Source organism: Dunckerocampus dactyliophorus, chromosome 17 (genome assembly GCF_027744805.1).
Source record: "Dunckerocampus dactyliophorus isolate RoL2022-P2 chromosome 17, RoL_Ddac_1.1, whole genome shotgun sequence".
NCBI classification, from domain to species: Eukaryota; Metazoa; Chordata; class Actinopteri; order Syngnathiformes; family Syngnathidae; genus Dunckerocampus; species Dunckerocampus dactyliophorus.
In genome coordinates this window covers 2,466,936-2,482,218 of record NC_072835.1, presented here as the reverse complement: position 1 = coordinate 2,482,218, position 15,283 = coordinate 2,466,936, and the positions used below count along the sequence as shown (strand labels likewise).

The following is a 15,283-nucleotide window of genomic DNA, read 5'->3' as shown; positions in this document are numbered from 1 at the left end:
CAGCTGATAAACTTAATAGTAATATGGTCTAAAAAAAGGTCAAAATGATCCATTATCAACCAGCAAAATTTATTGTGACGTAACTTGTGCCTTCCTTCGGCGTGTGCGGGGGTCCGGCCTCCTCTGCCTTTTGAGTGCAGAGCGTTTCGTCGCAGTTGTGGGTTTTGTCGTGTGGAGGACTTGCGGCCGTGCAGCTTTGGGAGTCGCACAGTTTGCTTCTTCTGTTGTTTACAGTATTGGCGGTTAGCAAGTAGCTCACATGGTTAGCTAGTTTGCTAGCCATGACCGCAACAGGACACTCCACAAAGGAGAATGATTGACAATGGTCTACAGCCCATCAGGACACAGAAGACAATGGGCGGTGCAGGCAGAAGAGAGAGAAGACAGACAGACAGACAGACAGACAGACAGCGCCGCCTCGTGCTAAAGCACAGAACTTAACACTTAATGATACATAACACTTCATTTCCCACCATGCAATTCTTCTTAAAGGGCCAGGCTCGGCTTGTAACAGCGTTCGTACTCTGTAGGAAAAAAAAAATCTGCGAAACAGTGAGTCCCAAGAGGTGAAAATGATTTCTTTTTCAATATTTCAACTCTATGCTACTAAAATGGCACGCTCTATTTTCTCATAATATTACAAATGTATTCGTAAAATTACCACCTTTTTTCTTGTTAGAATACGCCTTTTTTTTCCCCCTCTAAATATTTTTTAGTTCTTTTTTTTTTCCCATTTCTACTGGGGTTTTCTTTTTAAATTTTTCAACTATTTCAACTTTCTTCTTGTAAATTTTCCTCTCATACGTATGACTTTATTCCCGTAATATTTACGTAACATAACTTTTTTTCAAAACCTAATTTTCCAAAATTTACAACTTTATTTGTTGTTTTCATATTATGATTAAATATCTTTTTTTCTTAAATATGCCAACTCTATGCTGCTAGAATAACATTTTTCCTCATATTATTGCAAATTTATTCTCATAAAGTTGTGACTTTTTAACTCATTAGAATATCACTTTTTTCTCTTAATATGTTGACTATATGCTCGTAAAATTACAGCTGTTTCTTTCCATTTCTGCTTTTATTCTTTACATTTTTCCAACTATTTCAACTTTCTTCTTGTAAATTTTCTTCTTATACATATGACTTTATTCCCGTAATATTTTGACTTTATTCTTGTAACATTATAACTTTTTTGCCATCCTAATTTTCCCAAAATTCCAACTTTATTTGTTGTTTTCATAATATTATGACTTTAAAAAATGTTTTTTTCTTAAATATTTCAACTCTGTGCTACTGACCTTTTCTCGTTAGATTACAGCTTTTGTCTTGTAATATTTTGACTTTATTCTTGTAAAATTACGGTACATTTTTCAATTTTTGCTGTTTTTTTGTGTGAAATTATATATTTAGAATGTGCCACGGGCCTCAAATGGCCGCCGGGCATACATAGCACTTTACAGTCTCTTGCAATTTGCATATTACACAATTTACACAAATAATTCCAGACTATGGGCGTACAAAGCTAGCAAGCTTGGTGCAGCACGACACATTAATTTAATGATGTCTCACTTGTGCGCCGATATCAATATCGGGATAAAGACCAATCCCATATTTCATTGTTATGTCAGTGTTGTCACATCTGCAGTATTCATAGTAAACCTGATATTTAAGAATTATTTTCAGAGGATGAAAAAGCTGCAATCTCCTCCCTTCCTCAGGGGTTCCCTACAAGCAACTCACAGTCGGCGTCCCGAAAGAGATCTTCCAGAACGAGCGGCGCGTGGCGCTGTCTCCCGCCGGCGTCCAGGCGCTCATCAAACAGGGCTTCAACGTGGTGGTGGAGTCCGGCGCCGGGGAGTTTTCCAAGTTTCCGGACGAGCAGTACACCCAGGCGGGAGCTGCCATCAAAGACATCAAAGACGTCCTGGCGTCCGATGTGGTGATCAAGGTAGGTACACTTGCAGTGGATGTGTGGGCATACAGTACATGCTAGGTCCTTATCTGAAGGAATAAATAAGCTGGACTCGGCTGGCCTGTGAAATGGTGGCGATAGAAGGTGGAATTACACACACACACACACACACACACACACACACACACATATATATATATATATATAGACCCTTTCCAAAATATTAGAATGTCATGGAAAAGTTGTTTAATTTCCATAATTCCATTCAAAAAGTTAAACTTTCATAGATTATAGATTCAGGGCCCACAATTTAAACGATTTCAAGTGTTTGTTTATTTTTACGTAATTTGGGCTTCCAGCTCATAAAACCCACAAAAACAGGAATTCAAAAAATTAGAATACTGTGAAGAAATCACCATTTACTTCTCAGTTTTTGCAGGAAAAAAAAGAAAGAAATTAGGATCACATCAAATCAATCAAAATATGGTACTTTCAAAACGATATGTCAATCTTCAGTACTTGGTTGGGAATCCCTTTGCCTTAATCACTGCCTCGATGCCACGTGGCATTGAAGCAATCAGCCTGTGGCATTGCCTGGGAGTTATGGAAGCCCAGATTTCCTTGATGCTTGCTGTCAGCTCTTCTTTGTTGTTGGGTCTGGTGCCCCTCATTTTCCTCTTGAGAATACCCCATAGATTCTCAATGGGGTTTAGGTCCGGTGATTTGGCTGGCCACTCAAGCACTGTGATGGCATGGGCATCAAACCAGGTTTTGGTGCTTCTGGCGGTATGGGCAGGGGCCAGGTCCTGCTGGAAGATGAAATCTGCATCTCCATACAGATCCTCAGCAGAAGGAATCATGAAGTCCTCTAAAACATTCTGGTAGACTGTTGCGGTGACTTTGGATTTAAGAAAGCAGAGTTTACCAACACCTGCACCGGACATTGCACCCCAAATCATGACGGACTGTATGCTTCTGAATGCTTACGTGCAATTGTTGCAGCGGGCATCCCTCATGACTGAGGGCCCTGGTCTGTGTGGTACCAGCTGGGTTCTTCAACAGGACAACGCTGCAGTTCACAAGGCTCGCTTGACCAAGGACTTCTTCAGGGAGAATAACATCACTCTTTTGGACCATCCTGCATGTTCCCCTCATTTAAATCCCATAGAGAACATTTGTGGATGGATGGCAAGGGAAGTTTATAAAAATGGCCATCAGTTCCAGACAGTTGATGCCCTTGGTGAAGCCATCTTCACCACTTGGAGCAATGTTCCCACTAGCCTCCTGGAAACACTCGCATCAAGCATGCCTAAAGCCATTTTTGAAGTGATTAACAAGAACGGTGGAGCTCCTCATTACTGAGTCCTACTGAGCTTTTTATTTTTTGAGTGATGGTCTTAAACTTTAGATCAGCTGATAAATGGCCTATTTCAGTTTGTTGTTTTCAATAAATTTATTTTTTACAAGTGCTTTTTGTCTCACTCCCCCTTCTTGTTTTTGCATATTGTAGCTCTACTTAAACCTCATTAAGATCCAAATGTGTAAAATGCAAATTCTAACAATTTTTCAAGTGGTCTTAAGATTTTGATCAGGAGTGTATGTTAAAGAAACGGACTCCTCTAACACTCAGAAATACGCAGTGTGTTTGAACAGTACATGAGCACACAGCACAGTGCTTGAAAGGAGGAAGGAAGGAGACAGACAGAATTGTTCATTGCTCTGTGTGCGTTTTATGACCAAATAAACCGCCTATAGATGCAATCTGTCTACAGCAGGCGTGTCCAAAATGCGGCCCGGGGGCCATTTAAGGCCCGCGGTGGTTTTATTGGCCCTCAACTAGGCCTGTAACGATAATTGATAAATTGATAATTATGCAGGCCCCGATAAATTGACATGTGCATGTATGCGTGTTTCATGCATGTCTCTCTAAACCACACAGACTGGATGACAAGAGGGTTCACTCTGCATCTGTCTATGTGCATTGGTTCTATAGTGGAATGAACGGAGGGAGTGAACGCTCATCTCATTCAGCCTCTTTGTGCAGATAGGGCTACTAGTGAGTGGATACAGAGTGCTAGCAGTTAGCCTCGTGTGCCAGCATACGCTAACATGATTGAAGGCACAGGAGTGATGGTTACTGAGGCGAATGCCACAGCCGACAGCCCCAGTGTGAGAATATTTCGGTTTTAAACAGAATGAACACAGAGGAACCGATATGTCGCATTTGTTCTAAAGTAGTGACGAGTAACAAGGGGAACGGGACCAACTTGTATGCACACCTGAAACACAACCATCCTGTTCAGTTTTCCCAACCGGGGGAAAAAAAATACCACTGGAGGTGCAGCAGAGCCTTCGTCCCGACAGCCAACATTTACTGAGGCGTTTGGTCGGCAATATAAACAAAATAGTGCAAAATGGTGCGCGCTCACAGGCAGTGTTGCTTATTACATTGCAAAATAAGTGCAACCATTTAATACGGCTATATGACATCCATTTTATGCCATATAATAAATGAAAAAAAAATGTCCTAAAAAATGTTGTCTAATATTGATTGAGGACAATTAGTAGCACAATTATTGACCGGCAACATTTTTATCGCGACAGGCCTACCCCGAGCACTTAAAAAAAATATATCGTTTAACAAGAAAAATCTGCAGTGATTTTACATGAATAAAGTCAAAATATTAACAGCAAAAAGTTGTAATAAAGTTGTAATGAGAAATAGTCATCATTTTACAAAAATATGAAAGCAAAATATGAGGAAATATGTTATTTTAGTAGCATAACGTTGAAATATTACACATGCTTTTTTTTATAAGAAATTACTAATGATTAAAAGTATTAAAAACAAACAAAGCAACAAATAAGGTTTCGATTTTTGGTAAAGTAGGTTGCGGGAAAAGCTATAATGTTAGGAGTATAGAGTCAAAATATTTTGTGAATAACGTCACAATTGCGAGTAGGGAATTTACAAGAAGAAATTTGAAATAGTTGGAAAAAAAAAAACAGCAGATGTGGGAAAAACAGCTGTAATTTTACAAGAATAAAATCAAAATATAAAGAGAAAAAAAGTCATATTCTAATGAGGGAAAAAAGTCACAATTTTATGAGGATGAGGTCATCATATTATGATAACAAATAATAACTTTAGTAGAAGAGAGTAAACATATTAAACTTTTTTAAAAATTTTAACATGAGATACCAACAAAACAAAATAAAAACTGTAATTTTTGGAAAATTGGTTGGGGAAGAAGTTATAATATTATGGGAATAAAGTCATAATATTATGAGAATAATGTAAGAATATGTAAAGAAATTGAACTATATGGAAAATTAAAGAAAAAAACAAAAAATATCAGACTAAAGCCAAAATATTATGAGAAGAAAATTTACAAGACCTTGAAATATTTACAACATTTCAATAAACAGCAGCAAAAATGGGAAAACAAGAGCAAAGAGTGATGTTGATATGATTAATATACTTTTTCACCTATATGACAAAGCTGAGATGAAATCAATATAACTTGTTAGCATATGTACATGTGCTGTGTGTTGCTTTACAAAATATCAAAGATGCATCCTTTCATTCGTCACGATGTGGCCTCACTGGAGGAGAGATATTTGTACACTGCTTTGAGCTTCTGAGGATTTAGGTGTGTCGACTGATTTTTTTTTTAATTTTTTTTTTCTGATTTAAAAAAAAAAGGAAATTAAACAAACAAATATTTGATAAATATTGATATAATTTGTTATTTCCAATAATATAGCAGGTTTTCTAAGTGTTCATTGTATGCAGAGCTATCATATGCTGTGATAACATGTTGTTGTGGTACATTTATGGTGTCTTTTTTTCCAGGTCCGCGCTCCCGTTTTCAACCCGGCTTTGGGCGTCCACGAGGTGGAGGTGATGAAGGACGCGGCCACCTTGATCAGCTTCATCTACCCCGCCCAGAACCCCGAGCTGATGGACATGCTGTCCCAGAAGAAAGCCACCGTCCTGGCCATGGACCAGGTGCCTCGAGTCACCATTGCCCAGGGCTACGACGCCCTGAGCTCCATGGCGAACATCGCAGGGTGGGGCGCATGATACCTTTAAGGGCGGACGGTGATGCTTCATGGCCAAAATCGCTGAATTTCCTCTTTGTGTCTTCAGGTACAAGGCCGTCGTGCTAGCAGCCAACAGCTTTGGCCGCTTTTTCACAGGACAGATCACTGCAGCCGGGAAGGTGCCACCCGCCAAGGTGCGTGTATTGTGTGGGTTTTTTTTTTTGCATTGCTTGGAAGATACCACAGCGCTGTTATCTCGCACGTGATTAGGTGCTCATCATTGGAGGGGGAGTGGCGGGATTAGCAGCAGCCGGCACCGCCCGAGCCATGGGCGCCATCGTCCGAGGCTTTGACACCAGGTTGGTTTTTCCACGTCAAAATTTAACAAAAGGCGATGACTGCTTACCCTTCTCTTGCTCTCTCTGTCAGGGCTGCGGCCTTGGAACAGTTCAAGTCTTTGGGCGCAGAGCCTCTGGAGGTGGACATCAAGGAGTCAGGAGAGGGCCAAGGAGGCTACGCCAAAGTCATGTCCAAGGAGTTCATCGAGGCCGAGATGAAGCTGTTTGCCAAGCAGTGTCAGGACGTGGACATTGTCATCAGCACCGCACTCATTCCCGGTATGCCCTAGGGGCCCCCCCTGATCTGAACCAGAGGGGTGCTTTGCTATTGGACTTCTGTGCCCGTCACATATTGTCGATAACAAACACTATGTTCAAGCATAAGGGTGTCCACATGTGCACTTGGCACCAGGACACCCTAGGCCGCACTTTGACCTTGTGGTCATATCATCGGACTTTCGGCCATATGTTTTGGGCGCTCGGGTGAAGAGAGGGGCGGAGCTGTCAACCAATCACCACCTGGTGGTAAGTTGGCTCCGATGGTGGGGGAGGATTCCAATCAGACCTGGCGGGCCCAAACGTATTGTGAGGGTCTGCTGGGAACGACTGGCACAGTCTCCTGTCGGGAGAGCTTCGACCATGTTCCAGGGAGGTGGCGGACACTGAGTCTGAATGGGCCATGTTCCGTGCCTCCATTGTCGAGGCTGCTGATCGGAGCTGTGGCCGTAAGGTGGTCGGTGCCTGTCGTGGCGGTAATCCCAGAACCCGTTGGTGGACACCAGTGGTAAGCTGAAAAAGGAGTCCTATCGGGTCTTTTTGGCTCATGGGACTCTGTAAGCAGCTGACAGGTATCAGCAGGCCAAGCAGTCTGTGGCTCTGGCAATCACTGAGGCAAAAACTCAGACATGGGAGGAGTTGGGAGAAGCCATGGAGAGCGACTTCCGGGCGGCTTCGAAGAGATTGTAGACCACCATCTGGCGTCTCAGGAGGGGGAAGCAGTGCACAGTCAACACCGTCTATGGTGGGGATGGTGTGCTGCTGACCTCGACTCGGGATGTTGTGGATCGGTGGAAAGAATACTTCCAAGACCTCCTCAATCCCACCGACACGTCTTCCTATGAGGAAGTAGAGCCTGGGGACTCCACGGTGGGCTCTCCTATCTCTGAGGCTGAGGTTGTCAAAAAGCTCCTCGGTGGCAGGGCCCCGGGGGTGGATGAGATCCGCCCAGAGTTCCTTAAGGCCCTGGATTCTGTAAGCGTGTCTTGGTTGACACGACTCTGCAGCATCGTGTGGACGGGGGCAGAAAATCTATTTGCAACCTTCTAAATGATTTTTTACATTATTACAGCCCTCTAGACAGGAAACAACCCTATAGTCACCTTTACACTCCTGTTACCCAATATACTGTAGTAGACATACTGTAATGAGACAAAATAAGACATAAAACCTGTTTATGGCCTTCTAAATATACTTTTTTAGCATTATTAGAGCTGAGAAATAGTACGAAAAAGAATCATACTTTGCGGAAATTCACCTACCATCGTGGAGTCTTGACAATTAACTGTGATAAACGAGGGATCACTCATCGGAACGCCAAAACACAACTGGAAAGCAAACAGGCTGCAGCACAAATGCTCAGTGAATCGCACCCAAGCCCAGCAGGGGTACGAACGTCCTACTGTGACTGCGCCCTCAGACTTAGGAGACATTTCGGGTTCCTCGCGCAGACCAAGGGAAACCCCTGAGGGAGCACTCTCCGGTACTCCCTCTAGAGACTCCAAAAAGGGTGGGTACACTAAGTCCCCAACTTATGAACATCCGACATGCGAACTTTCGGAGATACGAACACAAGCCGACTGGTCTATTTTTTCATGTATTTTGCCTTGTATTACTGAAACTCCATATTTATACTGCTACATGCTTGACCAGTAGAGGGCACTGTGACACTGCTAATGGGACCAACAGGTCGAGAACAGGAAGAGGAGAGAGAAAGCTAAATTGTAGCTGTATGATACAACCCCGACAGAGCGTGTGATTAAAGTTTATGAAGAGTTAATAGGCCTGCTTAATTCTACACCACCCACAGAACACTACCTCTTTTAGAAGAGTCTAAGGACGACGACCATTTGTCCTTTTTTTCAATAACTCCTCCTCCTCCTCCCCCACGACCACGCATGCTGGACCACTCCTCTTCAAAGGTAAATAACATTTATCATTACGTATTATTATATCACTTTTATTATTAATGTTTTTTTTCATTAATTATCCTGGTTTAATATTACTACTACATCCAAACTCATATTTACATACATACACATATACTGTATATGTATACACGTACATGTACCTATATCATTGGTAATATAAAATTTTTTTCGAGAACAATTTGACTTAAGAACGGTCGTCTGGAACCAATTGTGTTCGTTGGTTGTCAACTGTTGGTTGACAACAGTCAGGACCCGTCCCCCGACCTGAAGGGAAACTACCCCCTCGTTGACCGGGTTAAACTCCAACATATAGGCCACAAGCCGGGGCGCAACAAGAATTGCCACCCCTGCTCGTCACCTCTCACTGCTGGCAGCGCCAGAGTGGAACAAAGTCCATCCCCTCTGTCCGACTATGTGTAGCCGGAACTTCTCAACCACGTGCAGCAGCTCAGGCTACTCCCCTACCACAGAGGTGACATTCCATGTCCCAAGAGCTAGCTTCTGTAGTCGAGGATCGGACCGCCAAGGTCCCCCGCCTTCGGCTGCCACCCAGCTCACTCTGCACCCTACCCCTTTTGCCCCTTCCATGAGTGGTGAGCTCATTGGAAGGGGGACCCATGTTGCCTCTTCGGGCTGTGCCAGGCCCCATGGGTGTAGGCCCGGCCTCGCCTTCGTGCCCCTCCTCCAGGCCTGGTTCCAGAGGGGGGCCCCAGTGACTCACGTCCGGGCAAGGGAAAATGTGGTCCAAAGTTTTTTGTTTTTTTTTTTCATCATAGAGGTCTATTGAGCCACTCTTTGTCTGGTCCCTTACCTAGGACCAGTTTGCCGTGGGTGACCCTACCAGGGACATAAAAACCCCTGACAAATTAGCTCCTAGCATCATCGCGACACGTAAACTCCTCCACAACGATGAGGTGGTAGCTCAGGCGCTAAAGTGACTATAGGGTTGTTATTTCATGTTTAGAGGGCTCTAACAATGTTAATTGTATTTAGAAGGTTGGAAACAGGTTTTCTGTACTTTATGTGTCATATTTTGTCTTATGTCTACTATAATGGGTTATAAGAGTGCAGAGGTGACTATAGGGGTGTTATTTCATGTCTAGAGGGCTCTCGTAATGTTAAAAGTTGTATTTTTGAAGGTTGTAAACAGGTTTTCTATGCTGTAACTATTCCATTTCTAAATACGGAATCCTACTTTGCGATGTTCACGATACGACGATCACAAATACTTAGCCAGCTTTGCTTTTACGTGTTAGGTAAGAAGGCCCCCATCCTCATCACCAAGCCCATGGTGGAGAGCATGAAGGACGGGTCAGTGGTGGTGGACCTGGCTGCCGAGGCAGGAGGAAACATCGAGACCACAGTACCCGGAGAGCTCTCTGTGCACAAGGTAATAGCAACAAAAATAATACATGAACGGATTCAGGATAAATGATATGACAAACTGTGCTTGTCAGTCAAGGAGTGGGGGTGTGTAAGACCATATACTGTAGATGCATCCACACATTACTCACCTGGTGGATTACCTCTGTTTAGTCCCATTACTATTTCTTTATTTTTTTGCAGGGTGTGACCCACATCGGCTACACGGACCTGCCCAGCCGCCTGCCCACCCAGTCCAGCACGCTGTACTCCAACAACATCACCAAGCTGGTGCGGGCCATCAGTCCCGACAAGGACAACTTTTACCTCGACGTGAAGGAGGTGTTTGACTACGGAACCATGGATCATGTCGTCAGGGGCTCTGTTGTCATGCAGGTACCAGATATGCTGAAGCAGGCCTGCTGTCTGACCTGCAGTTTCTTCTTATGGCCACCAGGTGGCACCCATGCACCAATTTACACTTTCTTGTAAGCCGTTTTCAAGCTTACTTTAATAGATGGCCAAACCTCTTCTATATACAATATACACATTATACACGTAACAAAAATAACAATAACAAATAATAAACTATGATAACAATAATGATAACTCATTAAATTTTAAAGTCGTACAATTCCACTTACATAAGGAAGAAAACTTACATTTGGTCTATTTAATAGTTAAAATAAATTCATACAATGGATCCCTTAGTTGTAAATACTCATACTCACTATCGTCCAATCGAAATGCAATTCTCTCTAATGATATCATCTCCATGGGGTGTGCACACCAGTCATGATAAGTTGGACGATCAGCATCTATCCATTTTTGTATATTATTGTTTTTTTTATGATACATATTAACAAAGATGCATACTTATTCTTTGGTGATACATTGCTAAATTGATGCAGATCGCCAAGAATTCCGGTTTGTGGTGTCACTGGTGTCTACATTTAAGAATGAGATTGCTTCTCTGTCTTCTGTTATTTTAGACCATAATTCTTCTGCTCTCTGCCACTGCCACAATAGATGCGTGAGGGTTCCCTCAGCTGCCTGCCACTTTATGCATGACTTTATCTGCTGGGCCTATTTGAAACAAATGAGAAGGTGTGAAATACAATCTATTTAAAATGTCAAATTGATGCAGCCTTACTTTTAACGCATTTAAAGGGCTGCTTGGCATATATTATTTTCTAAAATATCTAAATCAGTAATCCTTTTCTTAATACATATGTTATTTGCATTCCTAGTGTGATGGTCATTTATTATTCCATAGAATCTTTTAACTATTTCTGAAATACTTTAAAAAGTATATCCTCTACTTCACGTTTGTTACAAGTCATACTTTCAAGGGATATACTTTTTTTAACTACATGTTTTTAGTGAATTGTAATTTAAAACTGGACTTTTAGGTATATTTCTGGATATTCATCGAGTAATTCACTAAATGATTTAAAAGATTGATGTGATGAAGTCTAGTAATGCCTCTATCTTTCCATGTATTCCATTTGACTACCTTTTTATTGATTCAAATGTTGGGGTTCTACCAGAGAGGTTATACTGATATATGTTTACAGAGTAGCGGGATTCATTCCAAGTATCGTGGAGACATCATTTTAAAATATTAAAAGTACCTTCGATTGGACTGTTTTAATGTATCAGGTCAATTTTTCGTATCATATAAACTCTGTACATTGATGTCCAGGTTCATTAACGTTTTCCTTTCTATATGAATCCAGTCTTTATGTAGAGTGGAGTGGAATAATGGGCTTGCTTGTTCACAGCCGAAGGAGATACGTAATAATACGTAACAATGTCAAAGTTTGGTCATTGTAATCCTCCTTTATCTTGTGAACTAGACAATCTTAAGAACATCTAGCCTTTTTTGCACGCCTTATAAATGTGAGATTATTGTATGTAATTCTTTAAACCAACTTTTATTATAACAGGCGTCGTTTTTAATGTATACTTACCTGCTGGAAGTATACCCACTTTCATTCTATTCACTCGACCCCAGAGAGCGTTCCAATGTAGATTGTATCCTGTCCTTTAAATCTTTAAGATTTATATCTCTGCTAGAGTACAAATTTGGTGTAATGTACATTCCTAAATTTGTTATTTCTGTCCTTTTTAAAATTCTGAACCAATGATTTATTACAATGCTTGTTTAATGGTAACATTTCACATTTTCCCCAATGAATCTTATATCCTGACAGACGACCATATTCCTTATTACCTTATTAACCTTATTGATAAAGTGAAGAGAGGAGTACACATGAGACGGGTATAAAAATTATGTCATCACAATATAACGATAATTGATTGAGAGCCAATTTGTATACCATAAACATGATTATCACTTCTATTCATTTTTGCAGCTAAGGGCTCAATAGTCAAATTAAATAATAATCCAGACATAGGACAACCCTGTTTTGGTCGTCGCTTTAAAATAAATGGTTCTGAAATCAAATGATTGGTTTTAACTGACGCCGAAGGCTTTGTATAAAGCATCTTAATCCATTTAATAACATTAGCTCCAAATTAGCTGACAGTTTTTTGATGATATGATGTAAAATAAGATGTAAGTAGTCCCTATCATGGGCAGGTGTACCTAATGCTGTGGCCAGTGAGTGTAAGTTACAGTATAGACCAGGGGTGTCCAAAGTGCGGCCTGGGGGCCATTTTCAGCCCACAGCTGTTTTGTTTTTTTATTGTATTATGACAAGAAAAAAACGAAAAGAAATAAAAAAAAAAAGAAAAATAACATCTTAAAGAATAAACTACCGTAAAGCACCGTGTATAAACCGCCCTTTTTTTCCACTGGTAAGAAGCAAAAAATCGGGGTGCGGTTTATACACGGTGACAGGTCTGTGACCAGATGCAGAAATTGACGAGAAGCCCATTTTTAGAATAGCCGTCTGTGGGTCAGACAGTTGCTTTGACTTTAGCGCCCTCTGCTGTACAGTTGCTGAAAATGCTTGTGTGTGCAACTAACTTATCTGACGGCTGTCTGTATTTTCACACAGTGAAACGATCTCTATATACACTGAAGCTAACCTAAGCTTCCAATGTCAAATACAATACAACATTGGAGTTTATTAAAATTCACACTGAAGCAATGCAATCAAATAATAATAGAGAAAAAGAGATTTTTTATTATTATTATTAATTTGTGCTTAGCCATAATATTAAAGATCTAGATGCCAAATTTCAGATTTCTCCTTTCTTCTTCTTTTTGAAATTGCTTAGTACCTTTACACATGTTGATTTGAGATGAAAGAGTTGGCAAGCATTTATGAACTAAAAATTTTTTTTTCCGGCCGCCATGAGCCTGAAAATGGGGGTGCGCTTAATACACGGGTGCGGTTTATACACGGTGCTTTACGGTATGTAGTATCATGAAAAAAAATGTCATTTTTGCCGAATAGAGTTGAAATATTAAAGGAAAAAGATGTTATTTTAATAAGAGAAAATAGTCTTCATTGAAAAATGTCATTTTAGTTCAACTATTAAAGAAAAAAAATATTTTTGAGGTCATAATATTATGAGAAACAAATAAAAAACAAAAGATGTAATTTTTGGAAAGTTAGGTTGTGGAAAAAGTTACAATATTATGAGAATAAATTTGTAATATTTAGAGAAGAAATTTTATGAAGATTATTTAAGAAGAAAGTCGTAAAAGTTTGGAAAATTTTATTTAAAAATTTTTAAAAAATGCAGAAATGAAAAAAAATCGGTAACTTTACTAAAATAATGTAAAATTAATAATAGAAAAACTTTTATTATGACTATTATGACAAGAAAAAAAACAAAGAAAATCAAATGGAATTTAAAAAAAAGAAAGAATAAAGTATAAACTATGTAATGTTCTGAGGAAAAATAGTCATTTTAGTAGCTTTGAGTTGAAATATTAAAGAAAAAATATTATTTTTAAAAGCTGAAATATGAGAAACGAAAAAGTTGTAATGTAAAAGTTATAATTTTATGGGAATAAAGTCAAAATATTATGAGAAAAAAAATGATTAAGAAGAAAGTTGAACTAGTTTGGAACAAGACTCAGCAGAAATGGAAAAAACTGCTGTAATTTAATGAGAATAAAGTCAAAATATTAAGTGAAAAAAAGTCAGAACAAACCAAAACAAAAAAAAGGTTGGGGAAAAAGTTATATTGTGGGAATAAAGCCATAATATTATGGAAAGAAAGTGTATAAAGATTATTTAAGAGTAAAGTTGAACTTTTTTTTTCAAATTCAAATTCTTTATTTTTAAAAAGGGACAGCGTACATTAATCAACATTTCATCAGAAAGTAAATGTACCCGAGTTAGCTGAAAGGCTAATTTTCATCGGCAGTCCCTTTGCCAGATGGTAATAGACCCAACAAAACAAAACAACAAAAAAGACACCATACACAACAGACATAGACAGAAAAACAGTCAGCATTACATTTCCCCACAGTACAAATTATATAATAAAATTAATAAAACCAAAATGAAAAATTATAATACAAACACCGCCAAGCCAGCCATATTGGCTACCTTACCATTTACATTTAATTTGTTCTCTACCTGACACTGGTAGAATAATGGATAGTACCAGTGATACTGCTAGTGCACACATCTTTGCCATTCAACAAGCCAATTCTTAGCATTGAGTTTAAAAGAGTGATATGATGAAGATTCTCTGACTGATTGTGGTACTGTATTCCATTGATGGGATGCTCTAAATGAGAATACAGCCTGGCTAAATGTAGTTTTCCTGATTGGGATTGTGCAATCTTTTTTAGTGGCACCTCTGGTGGCTCTGGTAGCAGAGGACCGAAATGTTATGAAAGCGGATAGTGGAGGAGGAGCCAAACCGTGCAAGATCTTATATACCAAGCAGATGTTTTTGTATTTGATGAGATTTTCCCAGCTCAGCAATTTATACTTCTTCAAAATATGGCAATGGTGGTATCTGAAAGGTTTTTTATCCATTGTTTTAAGTGCTTGTTTATATAATGATGCGAGTAGTTTCATTACAGTGGAGTGTGCATTAGACCAACCTATCAGACAGTAGTGATGTGAGAGATAATCATAGAGAAGAAGTATATCTTGGCTGCTTCAATTGATAGAGAGTCTCTGATAAATCTAAAATTTGACAAACTAAACTTTACCTTATTGCAGACTTTCTTTATGTGATTTTTGAAGCTGAGATTCGAGTCAATGTGTAGTCCTAGATATTTAAATTCTGTAACAACCTGTAGCCTCTCACCAGAGACAGAAATGACCGGATTCATGTTTGAATTGTTCATCCTTGAAAAAAACATACAGACCGTTTTTGTAACATTTAACTGCAAACAACATTGATTTAGCCAGGATGTAATTCTCACCATTGCATCAGTTAGCTTAGTTTCAACCTCCCCTGCCGTCTTC

At 39.8% G+C, this 15,283-nt stretch overlaps 1 protein-coding gene across 1 annotated transcript in view; it reads left to right on the top strand.

Annotated features, from left to right (window-relative positions):
- nnt (nicotinamide nucleotide transhydrogenase) overlaps window positions 1–15,283 on the top strand; it is a 60,979-nt gene that overhangs the window by 4,876 nt on the left and 40,820 nt on the right. The window contains exons 3-9 of the mRNA XM_054757198.1: window positions 1,725–1,954; window positions 5,775–5,992; window positions 6,072–6,159; window positions 6,236–6,324; window positions 6,395–6,582; window positions 9,767–9,900; window positions 10,077–10,268. Coding sequence (XP_054613173.1) covers window positions 1,725–1,954; window positions 5,775–5,992; window positions 6,072–6,159; window positions 6,236–6,324; window positions 6,395–6,582; window positions 9,767–9,900; window positions 10,077–10,268 — 1,139 coding nt within the window. The remainder of the gene's footprint in view (window positions 1–1,724; window positions 1,955–5,774; window positions 5,993–6,071; window positions 6,160–6,235; window positions 6,325–6,394; window positions 6,583–9,766; window positions 9,901–10,076; window positions 10,269–15,283) is intronic.